Source organism: Dioscorea cayenensis, unplaced genomic scaffold, assembly GCF_009730915.1.
Source record: "Dioscorea cayenensis subsp. rotundata cultivar TDr96_F1 unplaced genomic scaffold, TDr96_F1_v2_PseudoChromosome.rev07_lg8_w22 25.fasta BLBR01001817.1, whole genome shotgun sequence".
Taxonomy (NCBI): Eukaryota; Viridiplantae; Streptophyta; class Magnoliopsida; order Dioscoreales; family Dioscoreaceae; genus Dioscorea; species Dioscorea cayenensis.
Genome location: NW_024088208.1, coordinates 80,378 through 108,220, shown reverse-complemented (window position 1 = coordinate 108,220; position 27,843 = coordinate 80,378). Strand labels below are relative to the sequence as shown.

At 41.2% G+C, this 27,843-nt stretch overlaps 1 protein-coding gene and 2 non-coding genes across 3 annotated transcripts; 1 reads left to right on the top strand and 2 right to left on the bottom strand.

Annotated features, from left to right (window-relative positions):
• Positions 1–311: 311 nt before the first annotated feature.
• LOC120257043 lies at positions 312–27,093 on the bottom strand. The gene is made up of 4 exons (XM_039264686.1): positions 26,531–27,093; positions 26,056–26,344; positions 25,108–25,228; positions 312–358 (listed from the first exon to the last, which is right to left on the bottom strand). The coding sequence occupies exons 1-4, from the start codon at positions 27,091–27,093 to the stop codon at positions 312–314; spliced, it is 1,020 nt and encodes a 339-aa protein (XP_039120620.1).
• LOC120257051 lies at positions 4,082–4,188 on the bottom strand. Its single transcript, XR_005535499.1, has one exon. It is a non-coding gene; the product is annotated as a small nucleolar RNA R71 (small nucleolar RNA).
• LOC120257045 lies at positions 26,939–27,045 on the top strand. The gene has a single exon (XR_005535493.1). It is a non-coding gene; the product is annotated as a small nucleolar RNA R71 (small nucleolar RNA).
• Positions 27,094–27,843: the final 750 nt, after the last annotated feature.

Here is a 27,843-nt window from a genome sequence, read left to right as displayed (position 1 = left end):
CATGTCACAAACCTCCAAGAAGTTTTCAATGTGATTATTTGGATCCTCATCGGCCAAACAATTAAATTGCACTTACTGCTGTATTATTTGGATGAATGCTGGCTTTAGCTCAAAATTTGGAGCTGTAATCGGGGGTCGTACGATATTTGGCTGCACACCCATAACTAAGGGTCTGGTATAGTCTGAAGTGTTCTCTGTTGTTCATTCTGTTCAGCCATATTTCGGACCCTTCTCCTTCTACTTCATCTAGATTTGAGACTTCTTGCACAGGTTCTTTACCCCTTCTTCTGACTGTACGTTCAAGTTCGGGATCACCTCCAACCAATATCAACAGGTTCCCTCTGGTCATAACCTGGAGCTGCACCAAAAGAAAGAAAACCAAATCAGAATGATGATAGAAAGAGAAAAGGTAAAATAGAATGAATGGTAAATAGCTAAAATAGCAAAGTGCAAAGTGTTTAAAAAATGCCTATTACCCGGCAACGACGCCAAAAACTTGACAACACCCCTTGCGTGTGACCCGCAAGTGCACCGGTTTATAGAAGTTATAAATCCCAGATGAGTGGGGATATCGTATCCATAGGGAATAAGGAATAAAAACACCAAGATTACTACTCAAATAAGTGGAGATGAAATAAAGATGGCGTGGATAAAGATTGATGCAAACAAACTAAAGGAAATAAGAACCAGAGGCACAATAAAATGAGGGGAAAGGCAATCGATAAAAGTGGGGTACTCGGATATTGTTTTTCCTAGGATTATTGCTTCAAGTACAAAACCAACTATTATGCTTCCTAGGTAATGCTTAATGAGTAGTGGACATCCTTAAACACAAGGTTCCAAACCTAAGGTCAACTATGATTTCCTTTACACTATGCCCCTTTAGAGAAATCAACCAATCTCAACACCTCACACTGTGTAAAGTTTCAAGAAGCTCTAGGGATTCCAAGTGATAAACCCTATTCCTATATATAGATCTAACCCTTTGGTCCAGGCAAAAGACCCCTAGTCACAATTAAGCCCAGGTGTTAAAGTCACTTCCACATTTCACTCTGTTGCTCATGCAACTAAGCCATAACGGGGTTCATCCCTTAACCTTTCACTCTACTGTGACCACAAAGATTTCTTTGAATGTGGAGGTAGGATAAATCACACTGGAAGGGAAAGGGGACACTCCGCTACCTATCGACTCACCCTCTCGACCCTCTCTAATCTTGCTTTGTATAAACCTCATGGTGTGGAAATCACTCACAAAGACTACCAAGATGAACTCTCAACCCCAGTGTCACTCTAAGGGAAAAAGCATTCAACAATCATTTAAGATTGGAACTCAGTTAAAGACATCAATTAAGGAAAACATAATAAAAGGTTAATGAAACAAATACATCCTAGGGTTCACAAATCCAAGTACCCACTAAGGAGTTTAGCTCTCCATGGAGCAAGATACAATTAATAATGAAACTGAAAGTAAAAACATATAATCTATAGGAAAACCCACTCGGTATTTGGGTCGATGGTCCTGTGAAGTAGCCTCATCCTCTCCAAAGGTCCCCTTGTTAAGCCTAGGACACACCTCGCCAGATCAGTGCCGATGAAAGTGATAAGTGCTTGTGCGATATGAATACCAAGTGTTCATTCTTTATGTTGAGCATTACTTTTCTCAGGTTTTTACACTAATATGTGTGTTTTTATGTTACTTTTGTGCAGGTAGGGTTGTGAGGTTAAGCATGAAGGAAATAAGCCAATGTGGATTACAATGCACCGATTTTGGAAGAAATCTTGCTAAGGTTCAAACGCGAAGACATACGTCGATGTGAGATGCTAGAGTGTGTGCCAACCTTCTCGTATTCGAGTTTAGCACATTCATTTGGAGGGGCACAAAGGAAGTCACACTCGATCATTCCGACTTATGCACATAGAACAAGAGCTCCACCAACGTGCCTATCATTGAAGAAGCAAGTGATCCACGATGTGAACATGTGCCTGTTTGTGTTACTCCGATGAAAGTATGGATTCGGGAAGCTATTCAGGCCGGATACTGTAGCAGAGCGCTGTAGCAACACGGTAGCAAGTACTGTAGCAGCACGGGCGTGTGGAAATTATCCACGCCCATGTGGAAATTCCGCACGGACGCTTGAAGCATCCACGCCGTTGTAGTCGCCCGATTCCTGCCTTATTTAAAGCCGAATCAGCCCTGCTTTTAGTATTCTTTTCTCCATCTTTTCCCAACTTGAGAGAGGGCTTCGGCTAGGGTTTTGAGGGGTATTGGCAAAGGTTTTGGAGAGGTTCTAAGGCTCCGACATCGTCATTCCTGAGGAAGAAGGTTGTTAGGGGAGCTTCCGTCGAGGCGTATCCTATACCAGACGAGGGAATCCTTGGACGATGAGTAGAGGACTTTCCACAAGACCATTGATACGACTATCGAGGGGGTTTCTTTATTCTATTTCTTTGATTGAACTTAGCTCCATGGAGAGCTAAACCCCTAGTGGGTACTTGGGTATTTGTGAACCCTAGGATGTATTCGTTTCTTTAAATCTCTTTATTATGATTTCAATAAATTGATGTTGATTGTGAGTTCCAACCTTGAATGCTTATTTGTATGAACATTTCCCCTAGAGTGACACTAGGGTTGAGAGTTCTCGTTGGTAACCTTGTGAGTGAGTGACACACCACGAGCGTTAGATACAACTAGGTTGGAGAGGGTTGAGAGGGTGAGTCGAGAGGTACAGGAGCGTCCCCTTTCCCCTCTAACGTGATAGATTCTACCTCCATTCCTCGAGTTCTTTGCCGCCATAATAGAGTGAATGGTCTAAGGGATGAACTTCCGTTGGGGCTTAGTTGCGCGTGCAACGCAGTGAAGTGTAGAGGTGATCTTAGTATCTAGGGCTTAATCATGGTTAGGGACCTTCCACCTGGACCAAAGGGTTAGGTCTATAATTAGGAAGAGATTTATCACTTGGAATCCCTAAATCTCATTGCAACTCTATACGAGTGTGAGGTTGAGAGGTTATCTAATCTCTTCTCCGGGACATGTATAGAGTTAGGCATAGTTGACCTTAGATTTGGGACTATGTAATTAAGGATTTCCACGACTCACCATTGCATTGATTAGGAAGCATAATAGAGGGTTCTTGCACTTGAAACAATTATCCTAGGTGGAGCATTATCCGAGTACCCCATCTTTATCGATTGCCTTACTCCCTTTCTTTATTTTTGCTCTCTTACTTGTTATTTTTATTGTTGAGAATTTAATCATTGTCACACTTATCATCATTGATCTTTCACATAGCTAAGAATCGAATTAAGTATTTTTATTCCCTATTCCATGTGGATTCAATACCCGCTCACCCAGGATTATTACTTCGACAAACCCTTGCACTTGCGGGATATACGCAAGGGGATCTTGTCAAGTTTTTGGTGCCGTTGCCGTGGAATAGGCATTTAGAGATACTTTGCACTTTGTTTTCTTAGCTATTTCACCATACATTCTATTTCTTATCTTCTTATTCTATCATCGTTCTGATTTCTTTTTCTTTCTTTTTGGTTGCAGCTACAAGTTATGACCCGAGGGAATCCCTCAATATTGATTGAATGGGATCCCGAGCTTGAACGTACACTTAGAAAAAAAGGGAAAGAGCCTGTGCAAGAACAGTCTAATCCAATTGATTTGGAAGTAGAAGAATCTGAAAACATGGCAGAACAGAATGAGCAACAACGAACATTATCCGATTATGCCAGACCTTCAGTGTTGGGGACACAATCGAGTATTGTGCGTCCCCCAATTATAGCTCAGAACTTTGAGTTGAAGCCGGCATTCATCCACATGTTGCAGCAGTCCGCACAATTCAATGGTTTGGCCGATGAGGATCCAAACAGTCACATAGAGAGCTTTCTCGAGGTGTGTGATATGCTGAAGATAAATGGGGTGACAGATGATGCCATCAAATTGAGAGCCTTCCCATTTTCACTAATGGGGAGAGCGAAGCAGTGGCTACACTCATTACCTAGAGCGTCAATCACCACGTGGGAGGAAATGGTGGAAGTTTTTCTAGCTCGTTATTTCCCTCCTGGAAAATTAACAAAGCTTAGAAACGAGATCTCATCTTTTGTTCAGTTGGAATTGGAGTCTCTATTCAAGACATGGGAAAGGTTCAAGGAGCTCCTGAGGAAGTGCCCGCAACACGGATTCCCGGAGTGGATGATTGTTCAAACCTTTTACAATGGTTTGAACCCGAGTACAAGGCATTTCTTGGATGCGGCAGCAGGAGGTACCTTAGGTAGCTAGACCCCTGATGAGGCCAATCAGTTGATTGAAGAAATGGGGTTAAACAGCTACCAATGGAATGCTAAGGAGAAGAAAAAGATGGCCGATCTCCATGAGAAAGATGCGGTAACTTCATTGGCGGCCCAAGTGGAAAATTTGAGTAAGAAGTTAGATCTTCTAACTTCAAATAGAGTGGCGGCCGTGACTAATTGCACCGGTTGTGGTGGAGAACATGTTCCCTCCGATTGCCCGATCACTATTGGTGATGTTTCTTCGATGGAGAATGTTGATTTTGTAGGTAATGGCGACCTCAAGGAAACCCATATAGCAATACCTACAATCCGGGTTGGAAGAATCATCCCAATTTCTCATGAAGTAATCAAGGTCCACAAAAGGTCATGGGCCCACCGGGTTTCCAACAACAACAACAAGCCCCTCAGGTTGAAAATAGAGTCTCAGGTTTGGAAATCCGAATGACTGACCTAGAGAAGCACTTGGCTAGATTTATGCAATCTGCAAATAGTAGGTTTGAATCAGTTGAGGCTACACTTCGCAACCACACCGTCTCTTTGCATAATCTTGAAAATCAAGTGAGGTAAATTGCGAAGTCTCCCTCTGAAAGGCCACATGGAAGCTTGCCGAGCAATACAGAGACCAATCCTAGAGAGCACATGAAGGTGATCACTTTGAGAAGTGGTCATGAGGTTGAAGGTAGGCTTCCGAGTGAGAAGCCAAAAGAACATGCACCCGAGGTTATAGAGGTAGAAGAGGGAACAAGCAAAGAGAAAGAGGTGGTACCCCCACCTTTCAAGCCAAGAATCCCTTATCCCTCTAGATTGAAAAATGACCAAGGGGATGAACAGTACAAGAATTTCCTGAGTTTGTTCAAGCAACTCCATATTAATATTCCTTTTGTTGAGGCATTAGCCCAAATGCCTAAGTATGTGAAGTTCTTGAAAGACTTGTTGACCAACAAAAGGAAGTTGGAGGAGAGTGCTTCAGTGATTTTAGATGCTTCATGCTCGGCGGTATTGCAAAAGAACATGCCGAACAAGAAGAAAAACCCGGGAAGCTTTATCATTCCCTGTAATATTGGCAATCTAGGTGAAGAAATGGCATTGGCAACTCAGGGGCAAGTATCAACGTCATGCCATACACCTTCTTTCAAAAGCTAGGCTTGGGCGAGCCTAGGCCTACCCGGATGACTTTGCAACTAGCGGACAGAACAGTGCGACATCCGAGAGGCATCATTGAAGACGTTCTTGTCAAGGTGGACAAGTACATTTTTCCGGTTGACTTGTAGTGCTAGATGTTGATGAGGATACGGATGTACCCTTTATACTTGGGAGACCATTCTTGTGGACTTCCAAAGCATTGATTGACATGGACGGCGGAGAGCTCACATTGAGAGTTGGAGATGACAAGCTCACATACCGCCTTGCTGAGGCCATGCAGTATTCTCTTGATTTCGATGATACTTTATATTTTTTTGACACTACTGATGAGATTATTGATGAATACATGCAGGAAATGTTCAATCCGGATTCATATGAAGGTTTGTTCGACCAAGAGGAGGGCAATGAAGAAGTAATGATGCTTAGATCGATGGAAGAAGTACCATCTACCCCGGAGATCTTGAAGAAAGTGCTCCAGAAAATGAAGAGGGCTAGGAGACGCCACCGGAAACACTCCAAGGCTGTTGGAGACGTACGTGAACCGAAGAAGTTGGACGTATCATTGTTAGGTGGTCCGAAGCCTGATAATACACCCTTTACTCTCAAGAGACTTTGCATATCATGCTTTCAAGCCATGGGTAAGAGGGCAACTTTCATTCATAAACCCCCGTGAGGTAAGACAAGGTACGTCAAGCTTAGAGACTTAAAACAAGCGCTTCTTGGGAGGCAACCCAAGTGTTTACTGTTTTCTTATCTTTTAGTTAGGTTGTTTGCATCAATAACTTGTTAAGTGTTGGTGTCTTGATTTTTAGATGCTTGTGCTGCGATTTCCTTGTGAACTTTGAATTTTAATCATGTGTTTTCATGTGGAATTGGCAAAGTTTGGTCGTTTGAGCTCTATTTCATGTTTTTCACTGGTAAAAATGTACATAATAGAGCAGGCTCTGAGTGTGTAAACAATTTCAGAAATTTTCCGCAGAGCCTGCAGATTTTTCTAAGGCATCCAGTGAAGACACATGGGCGTGTGAAATTTCTGCACGTCCGTGGATTTGTATTGCAAGCTCATCCAGAGAAGGCATAGGGGCGTGCGGCGGCCCCTGTGAACAACCATGCGATTGCCACACGCCCGTGGTAATTTCCGCACGGGCGTGTGAATTCCTGCAGAGTTTGGCGAGTTTTCCCGAGAGCACACAGGGGCGTGGACTCTCCCCTGTCAGCAATCTTGTGAACGGGCCAAAGGGTTAGGTCTATAATTAGGAAGAGATTTATCACTTGGAATCCCTAGAGCTCATTGCAACTCCATACGAGTGCGAGGTTGAGAGGTTATCTAATCTCTCCTCCGGGACATGTATAGAGTTAGGCATAGTTGACCTTAGATTTGGGACTATGTAATTAAGGATTTCCATGACTCACCATTGCATTGATTAGGAAGCATAATAGAGGGTTCTTGCACTTGAAAAAATTATCCTAGGCGGAGCATTATCCGAGTACCCCATCTTTATCGATTGCCTTACCCCCTTTCTTTACTTTTGCTCTCTTACTTGTTGTTTTTATTGTTGAAAATTGAATCATTGTGCCAGTCGCAGCTTTATAAAAGGCTAGAATTGGGCATCCACACGGGCGTGTAAAATTTCCACACACCCATGTGGATTTCTGGAAATCTACTTTTCTGCTAGCTGTGGACAGTAACTGCTACAGTAAATTACTGCATTGCTTGCTATAGTACCTGCTACAGTACTCCGCCAAAATACCCCGAATCCACACTTTTCATCGAGGTAACATAAACAGGCACACGTCTATGCCGTAGATCACGTCATTTCTTCAATAAAAGGTCTCATTGATGAAGATCTTGCTATCATTGAACGAGTCAGGATACGCAAATGGGACTACCTTTGTGCCCCTCCAAACCATTATAATTGCATGAGCACATGGAGTTTGGCACACATTCTCGTATCTTCAATCACAACTGGTGTCTTCATATTTGTTTACTCCAACACTTCATCAACAAAGTACAATCGCAATCCACTCTGGCTTCTTTTTTTCATATTTGGCTTCACAACCCTACATGCACGAAAGTTCGCAAATACACATGCATTAGCGATAAGACAAGATAAAAGTAATACTCATCGTAAGAAGAGAATACTTCGTATTACTAATACACAAGCACTTATCATGTCTTCTAGTGCTTGTTGGCTTAAATGGTCTTCAATGATTTTCACATTTTCTGTCTCACATATTTCTTATACTGCACTAGAAACTCTCAACGAGAAAATTTCATGCCTTTGTTCTTGACAAGTGATTCCAACTGAGAAAGAACCTTTTCCAAGCTCTCTTCCTGATGATAACTCACAGATGACAATGCTGACTTTTCAAACTAATCCAACACACTGACTAGTTCACAATTACGCTCTTGAACATCATTTATGTAATCATTTACCGATTCTTCTATAGAAAAACTAATTTTGAATTGCCCTTGTCTGAAACAACATGAAGTGGATTGCATTGCAAACAACTGCATCTTCTGTTCTATGTCCTCAACCATTACCATGATGGTATCAAATAATTCAGTTGTGTTAATCATCTTTCCTACGATTAAAGAAAGAAAACAAATCAGAATGATGGAAGAATAAAAAATTGTGAAATAGAATAAGTGATAAATAGCTAAAATAGCAAAAGTGCAAATGCTTCCAATATGCATATTCACTGGCAATGGCACCAAAAACTTGACACATCCCCTGCGTGTATGTACCGCAAATGCATGGCTCGTCAAAGTAATAAAATACATCAATTAGTGGGTAGTCAAAATACATAGGGAATAATTGTTCAGAAGTACAAAGTATTACTACCTAGCTAGAGTAAAAAAAATTGTGATGTTGCTTCAAAATATCAATGGAAAGAAAAGTAAAAGAGAAAAAAAAGCAAGAGGAGTAAGGAGAGGTAATCGATGGTAAAATGGGGTACTCGGAGGATGCTCACCCTAGGACTATTGTTTTAAGTGCAAGACTAATGTTATGTCTACAAATTGAGGTTTAATTAGTCATTGAGATCTAAAGACACATGGTCCTAAACCTAAGGTCAAACGTAACTAGCCTTTTACACAAAGGCCCGGCGGAAAGGGATACTCTCAATGCCTCACACTATGTAGGACTGCTTGAAGCTCTAGGGATACTCTCAATGCTTGAAGAAAGTGGTTGTACTACATGAAATAGATGCAGTCACTTCTTTGGCAGCCTGATAAATGCTTGTGTGATAAGAATGCGAAGTGTTCTTTACTTATGATGAGCATTACTTTTATTAGGTTTTAGTGCTGATATGTGTGCATTTATGTTACTTTCATGCATATAGGGTTGTGAAGTCGAATGCTAGAAAAAGAAGCCAATGTAGATCGTGAATGCACCATTTGGAATAAATCTTGAGAAGGATCAAACGCGAAGACATAATTCAGGTTCAAGATGTGAGAATGTGTGCCAACCTCCTTGTATTCAAGTTAGCACAATAATTTGGAGGAGCACAAATGCAGTTACATTCTAGTATTCTGGCTTGTGCATGTATAGCAAGATCTCCACCAATGTAGCCGTTTATGGAAAAAACAAAGCGATTTAGGACATAAACATGTGCCCATTTACGTTACCTCGATGAAAACATTGATTCGGGAGTATTTTAGGCCGGTACCGCAGCAAATACTATAGAAATTCACTGTAACAGGTACTGTTCACATCCGACCGAGAAAAGTGATTTCCAAAGAATCCACACGAGCGTGAGGAAATTCTACACGCCCATGTGTAAATTCCACAGGCGCGTACGGTGAATCCACAAGGGCGTGTGGATTCCCACTTCTAGCCCTATTTAGGGCCGATTTCAACCCCGATTTTTAGCATTCTTTACTCCATCTTTTCCCTAACTTGAGAGAAGGCTGTGGCTAGGGTTTTGAAAGGTATTGGCTAGGGATTGGGAGAGTTTCTATAGCTCTGAAATCATTCTCCATTTGGAAGAAGTTTAGTGGAGAGCTTTCGTCGGCACCGATCCGGTGAGGTGTATCCTAGGCCGGACAAAGGGAAACTTGCACGAGTAGATGCTTTTCCATAAGACCATTGTCACGACTATCGAGGGGGTTTTCTATGGATTACTTATTTTTCATTCAATTTTATTGATTGTAACTAGCTCCATGGAGAGCTAAACTCCCTAGTGGGTACTATATTTGTGAACCCTAGGATGTATTTGTTTCATTAAACCTTGTTATTATGCTGTCATTAATTGATGTGTTAATTAAATTCCAATCTTGTATGCTTGATTGTTTGAATACTCCCTTAGAGTGACATTAGGATTGAGGGTTCTTATTGGTAACACTTGTGAGTGAGTGACACACCATGAGAGTTAGACAAAGCTAGATTGGAGAGGGTTGAGAGGGTGAGTCAAGATGTAGCGGAGCGTCCCCTTCCCCCTCCGGTGTGATTTATCCTACCTCTATTTCCTCGAGTTCTTTGCGGTCATAGTAGAGTGAATGGGCTAAGGGATAACCTTTCGCTGGGGCTTAGTTGTAGAGGCAACGGAGTAAAGCGTTGAAGTGATTTTAGCACCTAGGGCTTAATTATGACTAGGGACTTTCCACCTGGGCCAAAGGGTTAGGTCTGCATCTAGGAAGAGGATTTATCACTAGGAATACCTAGAACTCATTATGATTTTATACAAGTGTGAGGTCGAGAGATTGTTCAATTTCTTCTCTGGGACATGTATAGAGTTAGGTATGGTTGGCCTTAGATTTGGGACCATGTATTGAAGGATCTCCATGACTTATTAATGCATTAGTTAGAAAGCATAATAGAGTGTTTTGCATTTGAAATGATTGTCCTAGGTGGAACAATATCCAGGTACCGCTATTTATATCGATTGCCTTACCTCCACTTTACTTGTGCTTTCTTTCTTGTCTCTTTTACTTTTGTTACATTACATCTTGTCACACAACTATTATTCACTTTTCACTTAGTTAAGAAACAAATTAAGTGTTTTTATTCCCCACTCCCTATGGATATGATACCCACTCATATGGGATTTATTACTTCGACAAACCCATGCACTTGCGGGACATACGCAAGGGCGTTGTCACTACGGCATAAACGTCTGCCCGTTTATGTTGCCTCAATGAAAAGTGGATTCGGGAGAGTTTTTAGCGGCTGTACCATAGTAAGGTACTGTAGATAACCGTTGTAGTAATGTACTGTAGCAATTACTATTCACAGCAGGCAAAAAATCAGAATTCTAGAGAATCCACAGGAGTGTGTGGAAATTCCACTGGGGCGTGTGGAAGATCCACAGACCTGTTTGGATGCCCGATTCTAGTCTATTTAAAGCCATTTTTCTGCGTGATTTCAGCATTCTTTTTCCCATCTTTTCTCCGTCTTTTGAGATGCCAGGAGCTATGGTTTAGATGTGTTTTGGCAAGGCTTTTGGAGTGGTTCTCCAGCGTTGACACTGTGATTCTCTTGGAAGATAGTTATTGGGGGAGCTTTCGTAGGCACCGATTCGGCGAGGTGTGCCCTAAGCATGACAAGGGGACCTTCGGAGAGGACGAGGCTACTCCACAAGATCATTGACATGAATACCAAGGGCTTTTTTACTATGGATTGCATGTTTTTACTTTCAATTTCATTATTTATTGTATCTTGTTCCATGGAGAGCTAAAACCCCAAGTGGGTACTTGGATTTTGTAAACCTAGGATGCTTTTGTTTCATTGACCTTTTATTTTGCTTCCCTTAATTGATGTTTCATTGACCTTTTATTTTGCATCCCTTGATTGTATCTTTCCTTTTATTTTGTAAACCTTAAATAGTATATCCAGATATTTCAATTGGGCAAATTCGAACCAATTTCATCTTCATTTTTTCCTTTTTCTTTTGATGAATACTCAAAAACTACTTCAAGTAACGAAAGAAATATTATTTAGATTTCGAGACGAGTCCCCCAATCCTTGGATTTTGTAAACCCTAGGATGCTTTTGTTTCATTGACATGCTTGTTGAATGATTTCACCCTTAGAGTGACATTAGGGTTGAGAGACCATCTTGGTAACCTTTCTAGATAAGTGACACACCATGAGGGTTAGACAAAGCAAAGTTGCAGAGGATTCAGAGGGTGAGTCGAGAGGTAGCGGAGCGTCCCCTTTCCCCTCCAATGTCATCTATCCTACCTCCACATTCCAAGAGTTCTTTGCAGTCATAGTAGAGTGAATGGGCTAAGGGATGACCTCCGCTGGGGCTTAGTTGCAAAGGCAACGGAGTGAAGTGTTGAAGTGACTTTAGAACCCAGGGCTTAATTGTGACTAGGGGTCTTTCTCCTGGACCAAAGGGTTAGATCTATACATTAGAATAGGGTTTATCACTTGGAATCCCTAGAGTGTCTTGCAACTTTACACAGTGTGAGGTGTTGAGATTGATCGATTTCTCCACCGGGACATAGTGTAGAGTTAGTCACGGTTGACCTTACGTTTAGGACCGTGTGTTTAAGGATTTCCATCATTAACCATCAATTAGGAGACATAATAGTTAGTCTTGCACTATAAACATTAGTCCTAGGGGAAGCATTGTCCTAGTACCCCACTTCTATATATTGCTTTTCCTCTCATTTTATAGTGCCTCTCTTTCTTATTTCTTTTGGTCTTTCAATATTAATCTTATTCACATCATCATTGATTCATTCTCATCATAGGTAAATAGCAATCGTTGTGTTTCTATTCACTATTCCTTGTGGATACGATACCCACTCACCTGGGATTTATCACTTCGACAAACCCGTGCACTTACGGGTCACACGCAAGGGGCGTTGTCAGAACAGTACAAAATCAACACTGAAATCAAAAGTAGGTGTAAGCAATTCATAGAGAAACCCCCCTTGTTGTCCATATCGATGGTCTTAAGAAGCCACCTCGTCTTTTCCAAGGACTCCTTTGTCAAGCGCAGGGCACACCTCACCGAATCGATGCTGACGAAAGCTCCCCCAATCGCTCTCCTCCAAAGGGAATCGATGTCGAATACCATAGAACCACTCCTAAAACCAAGCAAAAGCCTCTCCAAATTCTAGCTGTCCTGGCCCCAAAAGATAGGCAAAAGATAGGAAGAAGCTCCCCAAATAAAATTCTCAAAGCGGCAATTATATGGCTGCAATCGTGCATCCACATTTCCACATGGCCGTTTGGATTTCCAAATTCCTTTTCCTGCGCGCTATGAACAGTAACCACTACAGTGATTTTGCTACAATGATTTGCTTAATTAACTGCTATAGTACTTTACCGAAATACTCCCGAATTTACTTTCTTCATCCAGCCGCATGATTGGACACACATCCATGAGGTAGATAATGTCTCGTCTTCAATTAAGCACATTGACGAAACTTTTAACAATGTTGCATAAGTTGGAATATATGAGTGTGACTGTCTTTATGCCCCTCCACTTTGTTTATTCACTTGAGCATAATGGAGGTTGGCGCACACCCACATGTCTATGAGCATAACTTGTGCCTTAACTCTTGTTCGACCCAATAATTTCATCAACAATCGCGTCAATGATCTACTTTTGCTTCTTTTCTTCCAAACTTGTCTCCACAACCCTAAATGCACAAAAGAACACAAATACACACGAATGAGCCATAAAATCTGATAAAAGTGATGCTCAATATAAGAAAAGTATACTTTATATTACTTATACATAAGAACTTATCAGCCACCAACATCCAATTTCTCGGTATATCGATACAAGCAAACCCCTTTTACTTCATTAATGATCTAATACACGCGAGTAGGTCACATCTGCATGTATAACTCAAGAAAGAAATACAAATCTCTCCATTGTGTAGTTCATGGCAAGAAGAACAATGAACTAAATATGAAATAAACCCAAGCATTGTAATTAAGAAAAAATCATCCAAAATACATGATGAACCTCCCAAGGTTCACCAACAACCGGTAGCTTTGGGGGTCTAGTGTGCCATCATACGAGTTAAAACAATAAAGTAAAGAAAAGAATAAATATAGTTCACTAACACACCCCTTCCGTGTGACCCGCAAGTGCACGGGTTTGTCGAAGTAATAAATCCCAGGTGAGTGGGTATTGTATCCACAAGGAGTAGGGAATAAAAACACCAAGGTGGCTACTTAACCAAGTGAAGATGAAATAATGATTGTGTTGATGAGATGTAATGTAGATAAAAATAAAAGAAATAAGAAAGAGAGGCACAAATAAGTGAGAGGAAAGGCAATCGATTTGAAGTGGAGTACTCGGATATTGTTCCGCCTAGGATTATTGCTTCAAGTGCAAAACCAACGATTATGCTTTCTAACTAATGCTCAATGAGTCGTGGACACCCTAAGATACATGGTCACAAACCTAAGGTCAATCGTGACTAACTCTATACTATGCCCCAGAAGAGAAATCGATCAGTCTCAACACCTCATACTGTGCAAAGTTGCATGATGCTCTACAAATTCCAAATGGTAAACCCTATTACTATATGTAGATCTAACCCTTTGGTCCAGGCAAAAGGCCCCTAGTTATAATTAAGCCCAAGATACTAAGGATTACTTCAACGCTTGACTTTATTACTCATACAACTAAGCCCCAACAGAGTTCCTCTCTTAGTACTTCACTCTATTGTGACCGCAAAGAACTCTAGGAAATGGAGGTAGGATAAATCACACCGGAGGGGAAAGGAGACGCTCTGCTACATCTCGACTCACCCTCTTGACCCTCTTAATGTGTCACTCACTCACAAGGATTAAAAATGTGAATTCTCAACCCTAGTGTCACTCCAAGGGAGAAATCATTCAACAAGCATTTAAGATTGGAACTCAATTATAACATCAATTAAGGAAAGCATAATAAAAGGTTAATGAAACAAATACATCCTAGGGTTCACAAATCCAAGTACCCACTAAGGGTTTAGCTCTCCATGGAGCAAGATACAATTAATAGTAAAATCAAAAGTAAAAACAAGTAATCCATAGGAAAACCCCCTCGGTAGTCATGTTATTGGTGTTGTGGTGTAGCCTCATCCTCTTCAAAGGTCCCCTCATCAAGCCTAGGGTATACCTCGCCGGATCGGTGCCGATGAAAGCTCCCCTAATAGCTATCTTCCAAGAGAAATGCGGTTTTGAATACATAGAACCACTCCAAAAGCCTTGCTGATAACTCCATAAACCCTAGCCGCAAGCCTCGCAAGAGTTGGAGAAAAGATCGAAAAAAGGATCATAAAATTGGGCTGAATCGCGGCATCCACACGGCCCTGTAGATTTTCACACATGCCCCTGTGGAATTTCAACACGCCCTTGTGGAAATTACACACGAGCGTGTGGATTCTCTGGAATTCTGATTTTATGTGGGTGACACGACCTAATATGCGTGTAAACCGCAAGTGCACTAGTGTGGAAGCAATAAATCTCAGGTGAGTGGGTATCGTATCCACAGAGAATAGTGAATAGAAACACAACGATTGCCATCTAACTATGATGATTGATAAGATCCCCTTGCTTATATCCCGCAAGTGCACGGTCTTGTCGAAGTAATAATCCCGGGTGAGCGGGGTCGAATCCACAGGGAGTAGGCAGTAAAGACAATTAATTCGATTCTTAGCTATGTGAAGTATCAACAATGATAAGTGTGGTAATGATTCAATTCTCAGAAATTAAAAGCAACAAGTAAGAGAGCAAAAGTAAGGAGGAGGCAAGGTAATCAATAAAGATGGGGTACTCGGATGATGCTTCACCTAGGATAATCGCTTCAAGTGCAAGAACTCTCTATTATGCTTCCTAATCAATGCAATGGTGAGTCATGGAAATCCTTACATACATAGTCCCAAATCTAAGGTCAACTATGCCTAACTCTATACATGTCCCGGAGGAGAAATTGAACAATCTCAACACCTCGCACTCGCATAGAGTTGCAATTAGCTCTAGGGATTCCAATTGATAAATCTCTTCCTAGATTTAGACCTAACCCTTTGGTCCAGGCGGAAGGTCCCTAGCCACAATTAAGCCCTAGATTCTAAGATCACCTCAACGCTTCACTCCATTGCACGCGCAACTAGGCCCCAGCGGAGGTTCATCCCTTAGACCATTCACTCTATTATGGCCCCAAAGAACTCGAGGAATGGAGGTAGAATCTATCACGTCAGAGGGGAAATGTGACTCTCCTGTACCTCTCGACTCACCCTCTCAGCCCTCTCCAACCTAGCTTTGTCTAACGCTCGTGGTGTGTCACTCACTCACAAGGTTACCAACAAGAACTCTCAACCCTAGTGTCACTCTAGGGGAAATGTTCATAGAATCAAGCATTCAAGGTTGGAACTCACAATAAACATCAATTTATTGAAAGCATAATAAAGAAGTTCAATGAAACGAATATATCCTAGGGTTCACAATCACCCAAGTACCCACTAGGGGTTTAGCTCTCCATGGAGCTAAGTACAATCAAAGAAATTGAATGTAAAAGCAATGAATCCATAAAGAAACCCCCTCGATGGTCGTGTCGATGGTCTTGTGGAAAGTCCTCTACTCGTCGTCCAAGGATTCCTTCGTCCGGTATAGGATACGCCTCGATCGAAGCTCCCCTACCAACCTTCTTCCTAATGGAATCGCGATGTCGGAGCCATAGAACCTCTCCAAAACCTTGGCCAATACCCCTCAAAACCCTAGCCGAAGCCCTCTCGCAAGTTGGGGAAAAGATGGAGAAAAGAATACCAAAATCGGGGCTGAATCGGCTATAAATAGGGCTGGAATCGGGCAACTCCATGGGCGTGGATGGTACACGCGCCCGTGCGGAATTTCCACATGGGCGTGGATAATTTCCACACGCCCATGTGGATTCTCTGTCTCTCTGATTTCTCAGCCGGCTATGAACAGTGCTGCTACAGTAATTGCTATAGTGTTGCTACAATGCTCTGCTACAGTCTTCGACCCGAATATCTTCCCAATTCCATACTTTCATTGGGGTAACACAAATGGGCACACGTTCACGTCGTGAATCACTTGCTTCTTCAATGATATATATGTTGGTGGGGTTCTTGTTTTGTATGCATAAGACGGAATGCTCAAGTGTGCCTGCCTTTGTGCCCTTCCAAATGGATGTACTCACTCGAATGCGAGGAGGTTGGCACACACTCTAGCATCTCACACCTGTCCTATGTCTTCGTGTTTGAACCTTAGCAAGATCTCCTCCAAAATAGGTGCATTATGATCCACATTGGCCATTTCCTTCATATTCGGCCTCACAACCCTACCTGCATAAAAGTAACATAAAAACACACATACTAATGTAAAAAACTGAGAAAAGTAATGCTCAACATAAGGAATGAACGCTTCACATTCATATCGCACAAGCAATTATCAATGATATTAAATCGATGGTATGATGATTGAGATTTATATAAAAAGAGATAAAAAAAATAAGAACGAGAGGCAAAATAAAATTGAGAGATAAGGCAATCGATATAAATGGGGTACTCAGATATTGTTCCACATAGGACAATCATTTCAAGTACAGAACCAACTATTATGCTTCCTAATTAATGCATTAATGAGTCATGGAAATCCTTCAATACATGGTCCTAAATCTAATGTCAACCGTGACTAACTCTATACGATATCCCGGTAGAGAAATCGAATAATCTCAACACCTCGCACTAGTATAGAGTTGCATGGAGTTCTAGGGATTCCAAGTGATAAACCCTCTTCCTAGATGTAGACCTAACCCTTTGGTCTAGGTGAGAGGTCCCTAGTCACAATTAAGCACAAGGTGCTAAAATCATTTCAACACTTCACTCTGTTGCCTCTACAACTAAGCCACAGCGGAAGGTCATCCCTTAGCCCATTCACTCTACTATGATCGCAAAGAACTTGAGGAGATAGAGGTAGGATAAATCACACTAAAGGGGAAAGGTGATGCTCTGCTACCTCTCGACTCACCCTCTCCAATCTAGCTTTGTCTAACTCTCGTGTTGTATCACTCACTCACAACGGTTACCAATAAGAACTCTCAATCCTAGTGTCACTCTAAGGGAGTATTCATTTAATCAAGTATTCAAGATTGGAACTCAATTAAAACATCAGTTAATGAATGCAGAATAAAAGGTTTAATGAAACAAATACATCCTAGGGTTCACAAATCCAAATATCCACTAGGGGGTTTAGCTCTCCATGGAGTTAGTGACAATCAACAATGAAGTCGAATGTAAAAACAAGTAATCCATAAAAAAACCCCTCAGCTGTCTTGTCGATGGTCTTGTGGAGTGGCATCGTCTCCTCCAAAGGTCCTCTTGTCTGGCCTAGGGCATACCTCGCCAGATCGGTGCCAATGAAAGCTCCGCCAATAATCTTCTTCCAAGTGGAGTGCGATGTTGAAGTCATAGAACCACTAAAAAATCCTTGCCAATACCTCTCAAAATCTTAGCCACCGCCCTCTTGAAAGTTGGGGAAAAGTTAGAGAAAAGAATGCTAAAATTTGGGCTAAAATTGCCTTTAAATACGGCTAGAATCAGGCATCCACATGCCCCTGTGGATTCTCCATATGGGCCTGTGAAAATTCCGCACGGGCGTGGATAACCTTCTACAGTGTTTTGCTACAGTGTCCGCTGCAGTACAGTACCTGCTACAATGCCGGCCTGAAACATTCTCGAATTCATGCTTTCATCGAGGTAACGTAAACGGGCACACGTTTACGTCGTAGATCGCTTTGCTTTTTCAATAAATGGCTTCATTGGTGAAGATCTTGCTATCAATGCACAAGCCATGATACTCGAATGTGATTGCTTTTCTGCCCCTCTAAACCCTCGTGCTAACTTGAATACAAGGAGATCGGCACACATTCTTGCATCTTGAACTTGACTTATGTCTTTGCGTTTGAACCTTCTCAAGATTTCCTCCAAATTGTGCGTTCACGATCTGCATTGGCTTCTTTCTTTACCATTCACCTTCACAACCCTATATGTATGAAATTAACATAAATGCACACATATTAGCGCTAAAACCCGATAAAGGTAATGCTCATCATAAGGAAAAACACTTCGCATTCTTATCACACAAGCACTTATCAGCGGGGTTCTGAACAGTAAATGCTACAATGATTGCTACAGTACCTGCTACAGTGCTTGGCCAAAAACACTCCCGATTCACACTTTTCATCGAGACAACATAAATGGGCACATGTTTATACCATAGATCGCGTCACTTCTTCAATAAAAGGCTTCGTTGGTGAAGATCTTGATATCATTGCAAAAGTCGGGATACGCAAATAAGAATGCCTTCGTGCCCCTCCAACGCATTATAATTGCTTGAATACTTCGTATTACTAATACACAAGCCCTTATCAAACTCCTCCACACTTAAGTTTTTTCTTGTCCTCAAGCAAAAATAAAACATTGAAGCATAGAAGAAGAAAACATCGAAAGTGCTTGGCCCTAGGTTCACCAAAGCATGCAATAAGAGCATTCTATAAGTAAGTGAAATTTCAGTACTAAATATGAAAAATCAATGCTCTAGCTAAAAACTTGAATCAAAAAAGATAACAAACCTGAAATCGTGTAAGTGTGTGTAAACTCACTCAATTCAACGCAAAGTATACTCCTCAAAGTTCTAAGTAATAAGGGACTTATTTATCTAAAAAACACAACAAAATAAAGGAATGATAGTAGCTTCACACATCCTCTAAGGTAGCCCTTTCCAAAGTGGCCGCTAAGGTGGCTTTCACACTTTTGAGGTGGTAGCTCTTTCTATCGGGGTAGTAGCTTTCACTCTTCCCATGAGATAACTCTTTCTCTAATTAGGGCATAACTAGTATCCGACTTATGAGAGTAGCTTCACACTTCATAGGTGGTAGCTCTTTCCACCCCTAATGCACACAAACAAGTACAAATTTTTTCTCTTTTTCCATTTTTTTTCAACAACAAAACAAGAAACAAAACTAATTAGTCCATTAAACATCGAACTTGAGTTTCCAAAAGATTTTAATGAGGGAGATGTGCAACAAGTGTCAATCGGGTAAAAATTCCTATAAATTCAAGTAAAAACTAGAGCCTGAAAACATTCATTGTTAAAAATTCACCTAGACTAAAAAATACAATCGTTACAACTAAGGTGAACCACCATTGGCTATGTGAGCATGTACAATAAAAGTATAAGTATAAAGGACATGTGTAAAGCAAACTCCTCCCCACACTTAAGATGTACATTGCCCTCAATGTACACTTGCAAGCTCATTAACAAGTATAACAATCAAGAATATATGTGCAAGTGGCAATTGAAACAATACTCCCTTGACTCCTAGTGTTGCATTTGATGGAGCTAAATCATTGGGAGTGAAGTTCCAATGGGTTGTGAAGCACACACGGCCAAGTGTAAAACACCGTGGCCGTGTCCATGACTAGTTCTTAATTCCCATACTTACAAGGCCATCTGCACACATATACATGGGGGATTCAGTGAAGCTCAACAAAAACAAAAATAACTCGAGTATATAAAAGATAGAGCAATGGAATACAACTCGAGACAAAATAAAAGATAAACTCAGAAGGAGAATCCTTTCTGACTGTACAAGTCCAAAATAGTAATACTAAAATAAAATATGAAAACATAAAAGAAATAAAAGAAAAGACGCATCAAGAATCGGTGTCTTCTGGTATCGGCTCTGCTGCTGCTGGTGGTGCTAAATCGAACGGTGCTAGTGGAGATAGTGATGGTGATGCTGGTGGAGCCTGAGGGGTCCTCGATCTCATAGCAAATGGTGAAATTGCATCGCGCTCAAGTAGCTACTATAATATGTTAAGACGTGCCATCATCTCTATATGGTTCGCAGCCTGTATAGTGTGCACCTCAGCTAAGTTTCTCTTTAATACTTCCACTACACTATCGAGGCTCTCAAACCTATCATGGGCTTGAAATGGTGAAAAGATCCACATTGGAGGTGGCTTCCGTGCTGTAGGTGGTGCATCAGTCTCAATCTGCTCGGGCTGAGGTATGGAAGCCTATTGTGACCCCTCATCTACATCATCTTCTCCCCCTGCTATCTCTAGGTCAGGAACAATCAATACATTCACTCCCGGCAAATACCTACACAACACACCTGATTGTGTGCCCGTAAGTGTACGGGATCGTCAAGTAATATCCTGTGAGTGACACAGGGGTCGTAGTATTTCACGGGGCCAAGGAGCTCCTATTACTTGTCCATCACTTATTTTCTAACCTTAAAACTCCAACATGTTCTTACTCTAGTACGTGCAATAACGTAATTAAGAATACAAGTATAGCAGTCCCACAACAAGCAAGAAAATCACAAGAGCAATAATGATAAGAACATGCCTAGGGATGAGGATTCCCAAGAGGGATTCATCATGATGTACGGATGCATAAGAATAGATGACATGGGTGATTTAGGCCAACAGACCACAACAATAGTTCAACCCCGATTTCTCGGTAGTCAAACCCTAATCCCATACAAATGATGACAAGGATTTCTCCTTAGTCATATTCCTATGATTGCATTAAGCACATGGAGATCGAGAAATAAAGACGCACTTAACTTAAGTTCATCCTCATGGTTCAGAGGGGCAACCTACATCCAATTTCTCGGCATGTTGGTCAAGGATCTCCCCTTTTAGCTCAATGATGATCTAGTACACGTGAGTAGGTTACGTCTACATATACAACTCAAATAAGAACTAAGGATTTCTCCATATTATAGTTCTAGGCATGAAACAACATGAGCTAAACCACAAATCACACCAATGTATTCCAAATAAAAGTGAAGCATCCAAAATACATGATGAACCCCCCAAGGTTCACCTACATCCGGTGGCCTTGGTGGTCTAGTGTGCCATCATACAAATAAATGTCTCAAACACAACAAAAGCAAGAAGTGAATGCATAAATGACACTCCCTAGTCCGAATGATGAAGAGGAGGGAGAATGCCGGCCGAATGACGCTTCTTATAGCCCTAAAGGTGCCTAATGCTTCTCCTGCCTTGATGATAAAGCTTCCCCTTGAAGTTCAAGCCCTTGATCTTCCCAAGCTTCAAGCCAAATCTCCCAAGAATATGATGTCTTCGTTTCTCTCCTTCCTCCCAAGTGGTGGTTGCCAAGAACCCTCCAAGTCTCTCCCAAAAGTCCTCATTTCTTTTCCCAAAAATGCCTTTTATACCCCTCATAATCAACGCCAAGATCCCTCGATCCCGGCTGGAATCCCAACCTCAATGAGGACCTCATTGAGGTGGTATACTGGCTCAATGAGGACCTCATTGACACTGTTCGGGGCAAGGAAACTCCTCAAATGCACTCCAAACAGTATCCATACTGGCTCAATGAGCACCTCATTGAGCCAGAATGCCTTCAATCAATCAACTTCCTTTGTGCTACAGTGATCATCCCGGTCTCTATACTGGGCAGCATTGAGGCCGTATGCCATGATTCGATTTCTATCTTGGAAACTCTCCAGGTGCTATAGTGGTAGCTACAACGATCTTGCTACAGTACCGGTGCTGCATTACCACTGCTACAGTACTGCGACCTGGTTTTCTTCTCCTTTTTGGACAAATTATATCTTCGTGTCCTCCATGGCATTCCCGTGCCCTGCAAAGCAAATAATACACGATTAAGCACAAAACGGGCATCAATTCTAGTAAAAATACATGCTAGAAGCGACAAATACATATATACAGAAATATGTACATTTAGACTCTTATCAAATATCCCCACACCTAAGCATTTGCTTGTCCCCAAGCAAACACATCATGAAAAACAAAGATAAAGATAAGTGGCTAAATGTATTACCTCCGGCTCAAATAAATACAAGACTCTACAAGCATTGGGAAATGATAACAGATAATGAGTTACAAACATTAAGCACAAAAGAAAGATCCTGTCTCACCTCTTTCCACCCCTAATCACTCCACAGGTAAGAGTACTAAGTCTTAAAATACTAAGTGCTGCTCCAATGAGCAAGTAAGATCCTTCCAAGTCTTGAACTCGAACTAACTCCCTATTCTTCTCAAAGCCTCTAGTAGGCAGCCAAAAAGATCACTAGGGTTTTTATTTTCATTTCATTTCATTTTTTTTTCTTCTTTCTTTTTCGAGTCCGACTAACATAGACTATACCAAAAAATCTTTCTGGATGGTGCACATGCTGGTTAGGCACAAGAGCCACCCAACTACTCGATTACAGTCTACATAGATGCATTCATGCTTCATTAGCAGAGGAATACTGACATAGACTCATTTTTGTTTTCTTTTTTTGTTTTTTTTTTCATCATTTTCTTTTTCACATTCATCCTAGATCATGTCTTCAGACTACTCTACATGTCACAAAACTAGGGCTAGCTCAACAAGACTCAGAAGTTCTTAAGAGTTCATTGAATGAAAGAACTTAGTACTCTAAGACCAAATACTCAAAGTTGTGTGTTAAGAATACAAGAGAGTTAGAGTAGTCATGTTGGCTATTCCCAGGGTATCAACACAAGATTCAGTGCACAAGACAATACTATAGGTGAAACAAGATTCAATAGAGTACAACAACAAGTATGTAACTCAAATCGATCATTAAACCATGCTAGAAGAGTCTTACAATAATGAACAAGCCATCATGGGTACACTAGCATGTAAATAATCACCCTAATACATATAATACACCCATCCCCACACTTAGTGTTGTACATTGTCCCCAATGCACACTAATCATGAAAAACATAATAATATGTGCAATGAAAATAATGGAGGAGGGTGGAATGAACTTCCCCGGTTAAATCTTGTGCACACGGCAAGAGGTGACCCGAACAAAAGGTGTTGCAAGCGTTGCATGTCGGGTCCGGCTTCCATGAAATATGGGAAGGCTCACCAAGCTCCCTTAATGCCCTGCACGGCATAAAGGGGCATCATCATTCCAAACAAAAATTTAAGATTGCAAAAATAAATACTAGAGAGTAGTCCAAACACATAAGTACTAGATAAAGAGTAGCAAATTTGTACACAATGTTGGTAGGGTATCCCCTCCCCAACTTATTCAAGGCAAACAAACACACTTGCATCAAAATTAAAGCAAAGAAATAAACTAAAGAAGTAAAGCAAATGTCCATGCTCAAATGTCCAACTAGTCATCACAAGATGTTGAAGATGTGGTTGTCTTGGTGTGCTTCGAAATTGCTCAAAACCTCCAAAGTATGTTGGTGAAAGGTTGGATCATCAATTGAGAATAGAGTCACCAAAAACCATGTGAAAGTAATTCCTTGAATTGTTCATGCATCCCAAATATTTCCAAAATACCCCATTCTATGTGATGAAGTGTGCCACATGGTTTGGTCTTCAAAACTTCACACTTCGCCTTATGATAAGCATACTTAAAGTGTGGTTCTTCGGGGTTGGCATTGTGTTTCTTGGACGTTTGGAGTCAAATTTCTTGACTTGTGGCATTCCTACATCAATAAAAATTCAAATAAGAATGAAAGGAATCAAAAAGCATGTATCATATGGCATGAGAAGGGCTAAAACATGAAGAATATGATGTGAATAGTGTCCATACGGGTCTCAATGAGGAGCTCATTGAGACAGTATGGGCACTATTCATTTTGCAAGAGTTTCCCCCAATTCATGAATTCGAAAAAATTTATACAAAAATTCAAGATCATACAAAGACATGATGTTCATACCATAAAATACAAGCTCAAGAACGCAATAAGAAAAGAAAAGAAAAGATTGCATCAACCAAGCTTCATACCAACTAAGATCTTCAAAACACTTGAGTGGATCTTGAAGAGAAACACTAGATCTACTTCCCAAAGAGATTTGGAGATGATTTAGAGCATAATCTAGTGAGATCCGGCCATGGAAAGAGAGCTCATGGAGGTTAGGGCTCGGTTGGAGAAGAAGAACAATGAAGAGATGAGAGAAAATGGCCAAGTTCACATGCAAAAAGTGGGTCATACGGTCTCAATGAGGAGCTCAATGAGACCGTATGCCCTAGTGTAATGTTGCTGGAATTTCTTGAGGACCTCAATGAGCAACTCATTGAGGTCCTCATGGCTTCTAAAATCAAGTGTTAAAGTCATCCTAGCTTCTCCAAACACATGGCCATGTCTACAATATGTTCTAAAATCATCTCCAGCATAAAATAATGGTTCAAATGCTTGATCTAATGCATGAAATGATAACCAAATCAAGTGTTACTCCACAATAAAAATTAAGTAAACAACCACATGAACAATGATCATGATGAACAAACTAGTTAGGACATGGACTTATTAAAATTCACAACTCTAAGAAAATACGAAAAATGACAATAACATGAACATGAACGCAAAGAACTAACAAACATGAAAATAAACCCCCGAATGCTTGGGTTGCTTCCCAAGAAGCGCTTGTTTAACGTCACGAGCCTAACGTACCTTCTCACTTACCTTACGGGGGCTCTTACAACTTGAAATTTCACCCGGTTATCTTTGAATTGTTGTTGTTACTTCCTGGTAAATTCAAGGACATCAATGAATAAACGTCACATTTTTCATGAGCAAAAGGAGGTGAAGATTTTACCTTCTTTTCTTGTGGTGTTTGTTGAGAATGAGTAATACCTTTCTTCTTCTTTCCCCAAACCTCCCTCCAAATTTTCTTCAACATTGAATCTTTTTTCTCTTTTTCTTTGGCATTGGTACACATAACTTTCTCCTTTGGGTTCTTTAAATTGGGACTTGGAAGAGGAGAGTGAGGTTCTTCTTGATCCTCATTTTCTATATCTCTCAAGTACTCATCTAATGGGTTCAATGATAGCACCTCCTGCATACAATCAGAAATTAAAAGTTCAGTTTCATCAACAAAATAAAGCATGTCATCATGGTCTAAAGAGTGTTTCATGGCCTCCGGTAGAGTGTACACCGCTTCTTCCTCACCAAATCTTAATGTGAACTTTCCTCCTTTAAGGTCAATTAGAGCACCGGAGGTAATGAGGAATGGCCGACCAAGAATCAATGGTGTCTCCACATCTTCATCAATATCCATGATGACAAAATCCACAGGAAACACAAATTCGTCTACCCGGACAATCACATCTTCAACAATTCCACGAGGCTTCCTTGTTGATCGATTCGCCAATTGTAAAATCATTCTCGTGGGTCTAAGTTCATCAAGACCAAGTTTCGAATACATGGTATAGGGCATAACATTAATGCTTGCTCTGGAGTCCGCTAGAGCATTTTCTTGAATTCCACCCTCAAGCACACATGGAATTATGAAACTTCCCGGATCCTTCAATTTTTGTGGGAGCTTTTTCTCCAAAATGGCCGAACAATTTCCCGTGAGTGCAACTGTGCCCTCTTCTTCAAATTTTCTCTTGTTTGTTAGCAATTCCTTTAAGAACTTGGCATACTTGGGCATTTGAGTTAAAGCGTCTACAATCGGGATGTTTATGTGCAGTTGCTTGAAGATGTTGATAAATTTTCGAAATTGAGCATCCTCCTTATCTTGCTTCAATCTAGCCGGATAAGGAATTGGAGGTTTGTATTCAGATGGCTTAGATGAACCCTTTTTGGAATTTCCTTATCTTCACTTTGCTTGCTTTTCTCAATAACTTTCTCTACTATGTTAGGGTCTTCCACATCGGCTACCCTAGTCTCCTTGACACTTGGGTCAGCTCCGACCCTTGTCTCAATCTGTTTTCCACTTCTAAGGGCGATGGCCTTCAAGTGTTCTCTTGGGTTCTCCTCAGTGTTGCTAGGAAGACTGACTGAAGGTCGCTCAGAAGTTGCTTTAGCAAGCTGCCCCACTTGGTGTTCAAGGGACTGCACTGAGGCTTGGAGATTCCGCAAGATTGAGCCTATTTCGTTGAATTGCCCGGCGTGTTGAGTAAGCTGAGCATTCACCTTACTTAACTGATTCTCCATACTGCTAGTTATGCTGTTGAACTTGGATTCAGTGTTAATCATGAACTTGGCAAGCACATCTGCAGTAGTGAACCTCTTCTCCAAAATTGGTTGTTGCATTTGGGAATTTTGTTGAGGTGGGGCGGCTTTTTGTTGTTGCCCTTGATTCCAAGAAAGGTTTGGGTGGTATTTCCACCCCGGATTATAAGTCGAGCTGTACAAATTCCCTTGTGGCCTTTGTCCCACAATATAATCAACATTCTCAATTGGGGCGACGGAGTAAATAGCAATTGGATAATGAGCAACTTCATGCCCTCCACGACAAGTGCTACAACTCATCACCGACTCCGACTTCGAGCTACTCCCCATGAGCAAATCCAACTTTCGAGACAAAACATCAACCTTCGCTGCAAGAGCATCATTAGCACTGAATTCATAGATTCCGGCACCTTTTTGTGGTGCACCTCTTGAGGCCCAAGGAGAATCATTGCTTGCCATCGATTCAAGTAGTTGCTCGACTTCATCGGGGTACTTGTTGCTAAGGGATCCACCCACTGCGGCATCAATTAATTGACAGGTTGCATAGTTTAATGCATTGTAGATGATCTGAACTCGCATCCAAGAAGCAAAGCTATGATGGGGACATCTTCGAAGAAGATCCTTGAATCTCTCATAAGCTTCAAAAAGTGTTTCCGACTCCCCTTGTTTGAATGTTGAAATTTCTTGCCTTAGCTTCGCCGCCTTGCTAGGAGGAATATACCTTCCCAAGAATTTTTCCACCATATCTTTCCATGTTTTGATCGATCCCGGTGGTAAGGATGTGAGCCAATGGTATGCTCCATCTCTCAAACTGAAAGGGAACAATCGTAGCCGGATTGCGTCGTCAGTCACCCCGTTTATCTTGAAGGTAGAACAAATTTGAAGGAAACAGGAGAGATGATCATGGTCATCTTCATTTGCAAGACCATTAAATTGGACTGAGTTTTGGATCATGCCGATGGTGCTTGCCTTGATCTCAAAATTATTTGTGGCGATGGATGGAGCTTGCACACTAAATTCTTCACCCGTAAATTGCGGCCTTTCATACTCAGACAAAGTACGTCTTTCTTCGGCCATGACTACAGATACTCTGTCCTCAATTTCAATGTTTCTTTCACTAGTGCTTTCACTCACTTCTCTAAGTCTTCGACGCAAGTTTCTCTCTATTTCACTGTCTTGTGCGACTAGGTTTGATGGGTTTGCTCGTGTCATGCACAGTACCTTGCAAAGTCAATAAAGATAAAGAAAGTTAAGCTCAAAAAAGAAGTAAGACAAAAGAAAAGAAGAAATGAAAGAAAAGAAAAATGGTTAGAGCAATAAGCTAGAAGTTTCCTAGAATTCCTTAAGTCCCCGGCAACGACGCCAAAAACTTGATTATGTGCCTGCAAGTGTACAGGATCGTCAAGCAATACCCTGTGAGTGACACAGGGGACGTAGTATTCCACGGGGCCAAGGAGCTCCTATTACTCCTCCATCACTTATTTTCTAACCTTA

Bases quoted from the DNA above. Each gene is read 5' to 3' on its own strand.
- LOC120257043 (XM_039264686.1), bottom strand. From the start codon at position 27,093: ATGGTGGAAAAATTCTTGGGAAGGTATATTCCTCCTAGCAAGGCGGCG. The intron at 26,345-26,530 runs GTACAGCTCGAC...CAAGTTCAACAG, and splicing joins CAAAGGCCACAAGGGAATTT to CATAACTAGCAGTATGGAGA. The intron at 359-25,107 runs GTACCAATGCCA...CTTTTGGTGCAG, and splicing joins CCCAAAGGAGAAAGTTATGT to CTCCAGGTTATGACCAGAGG.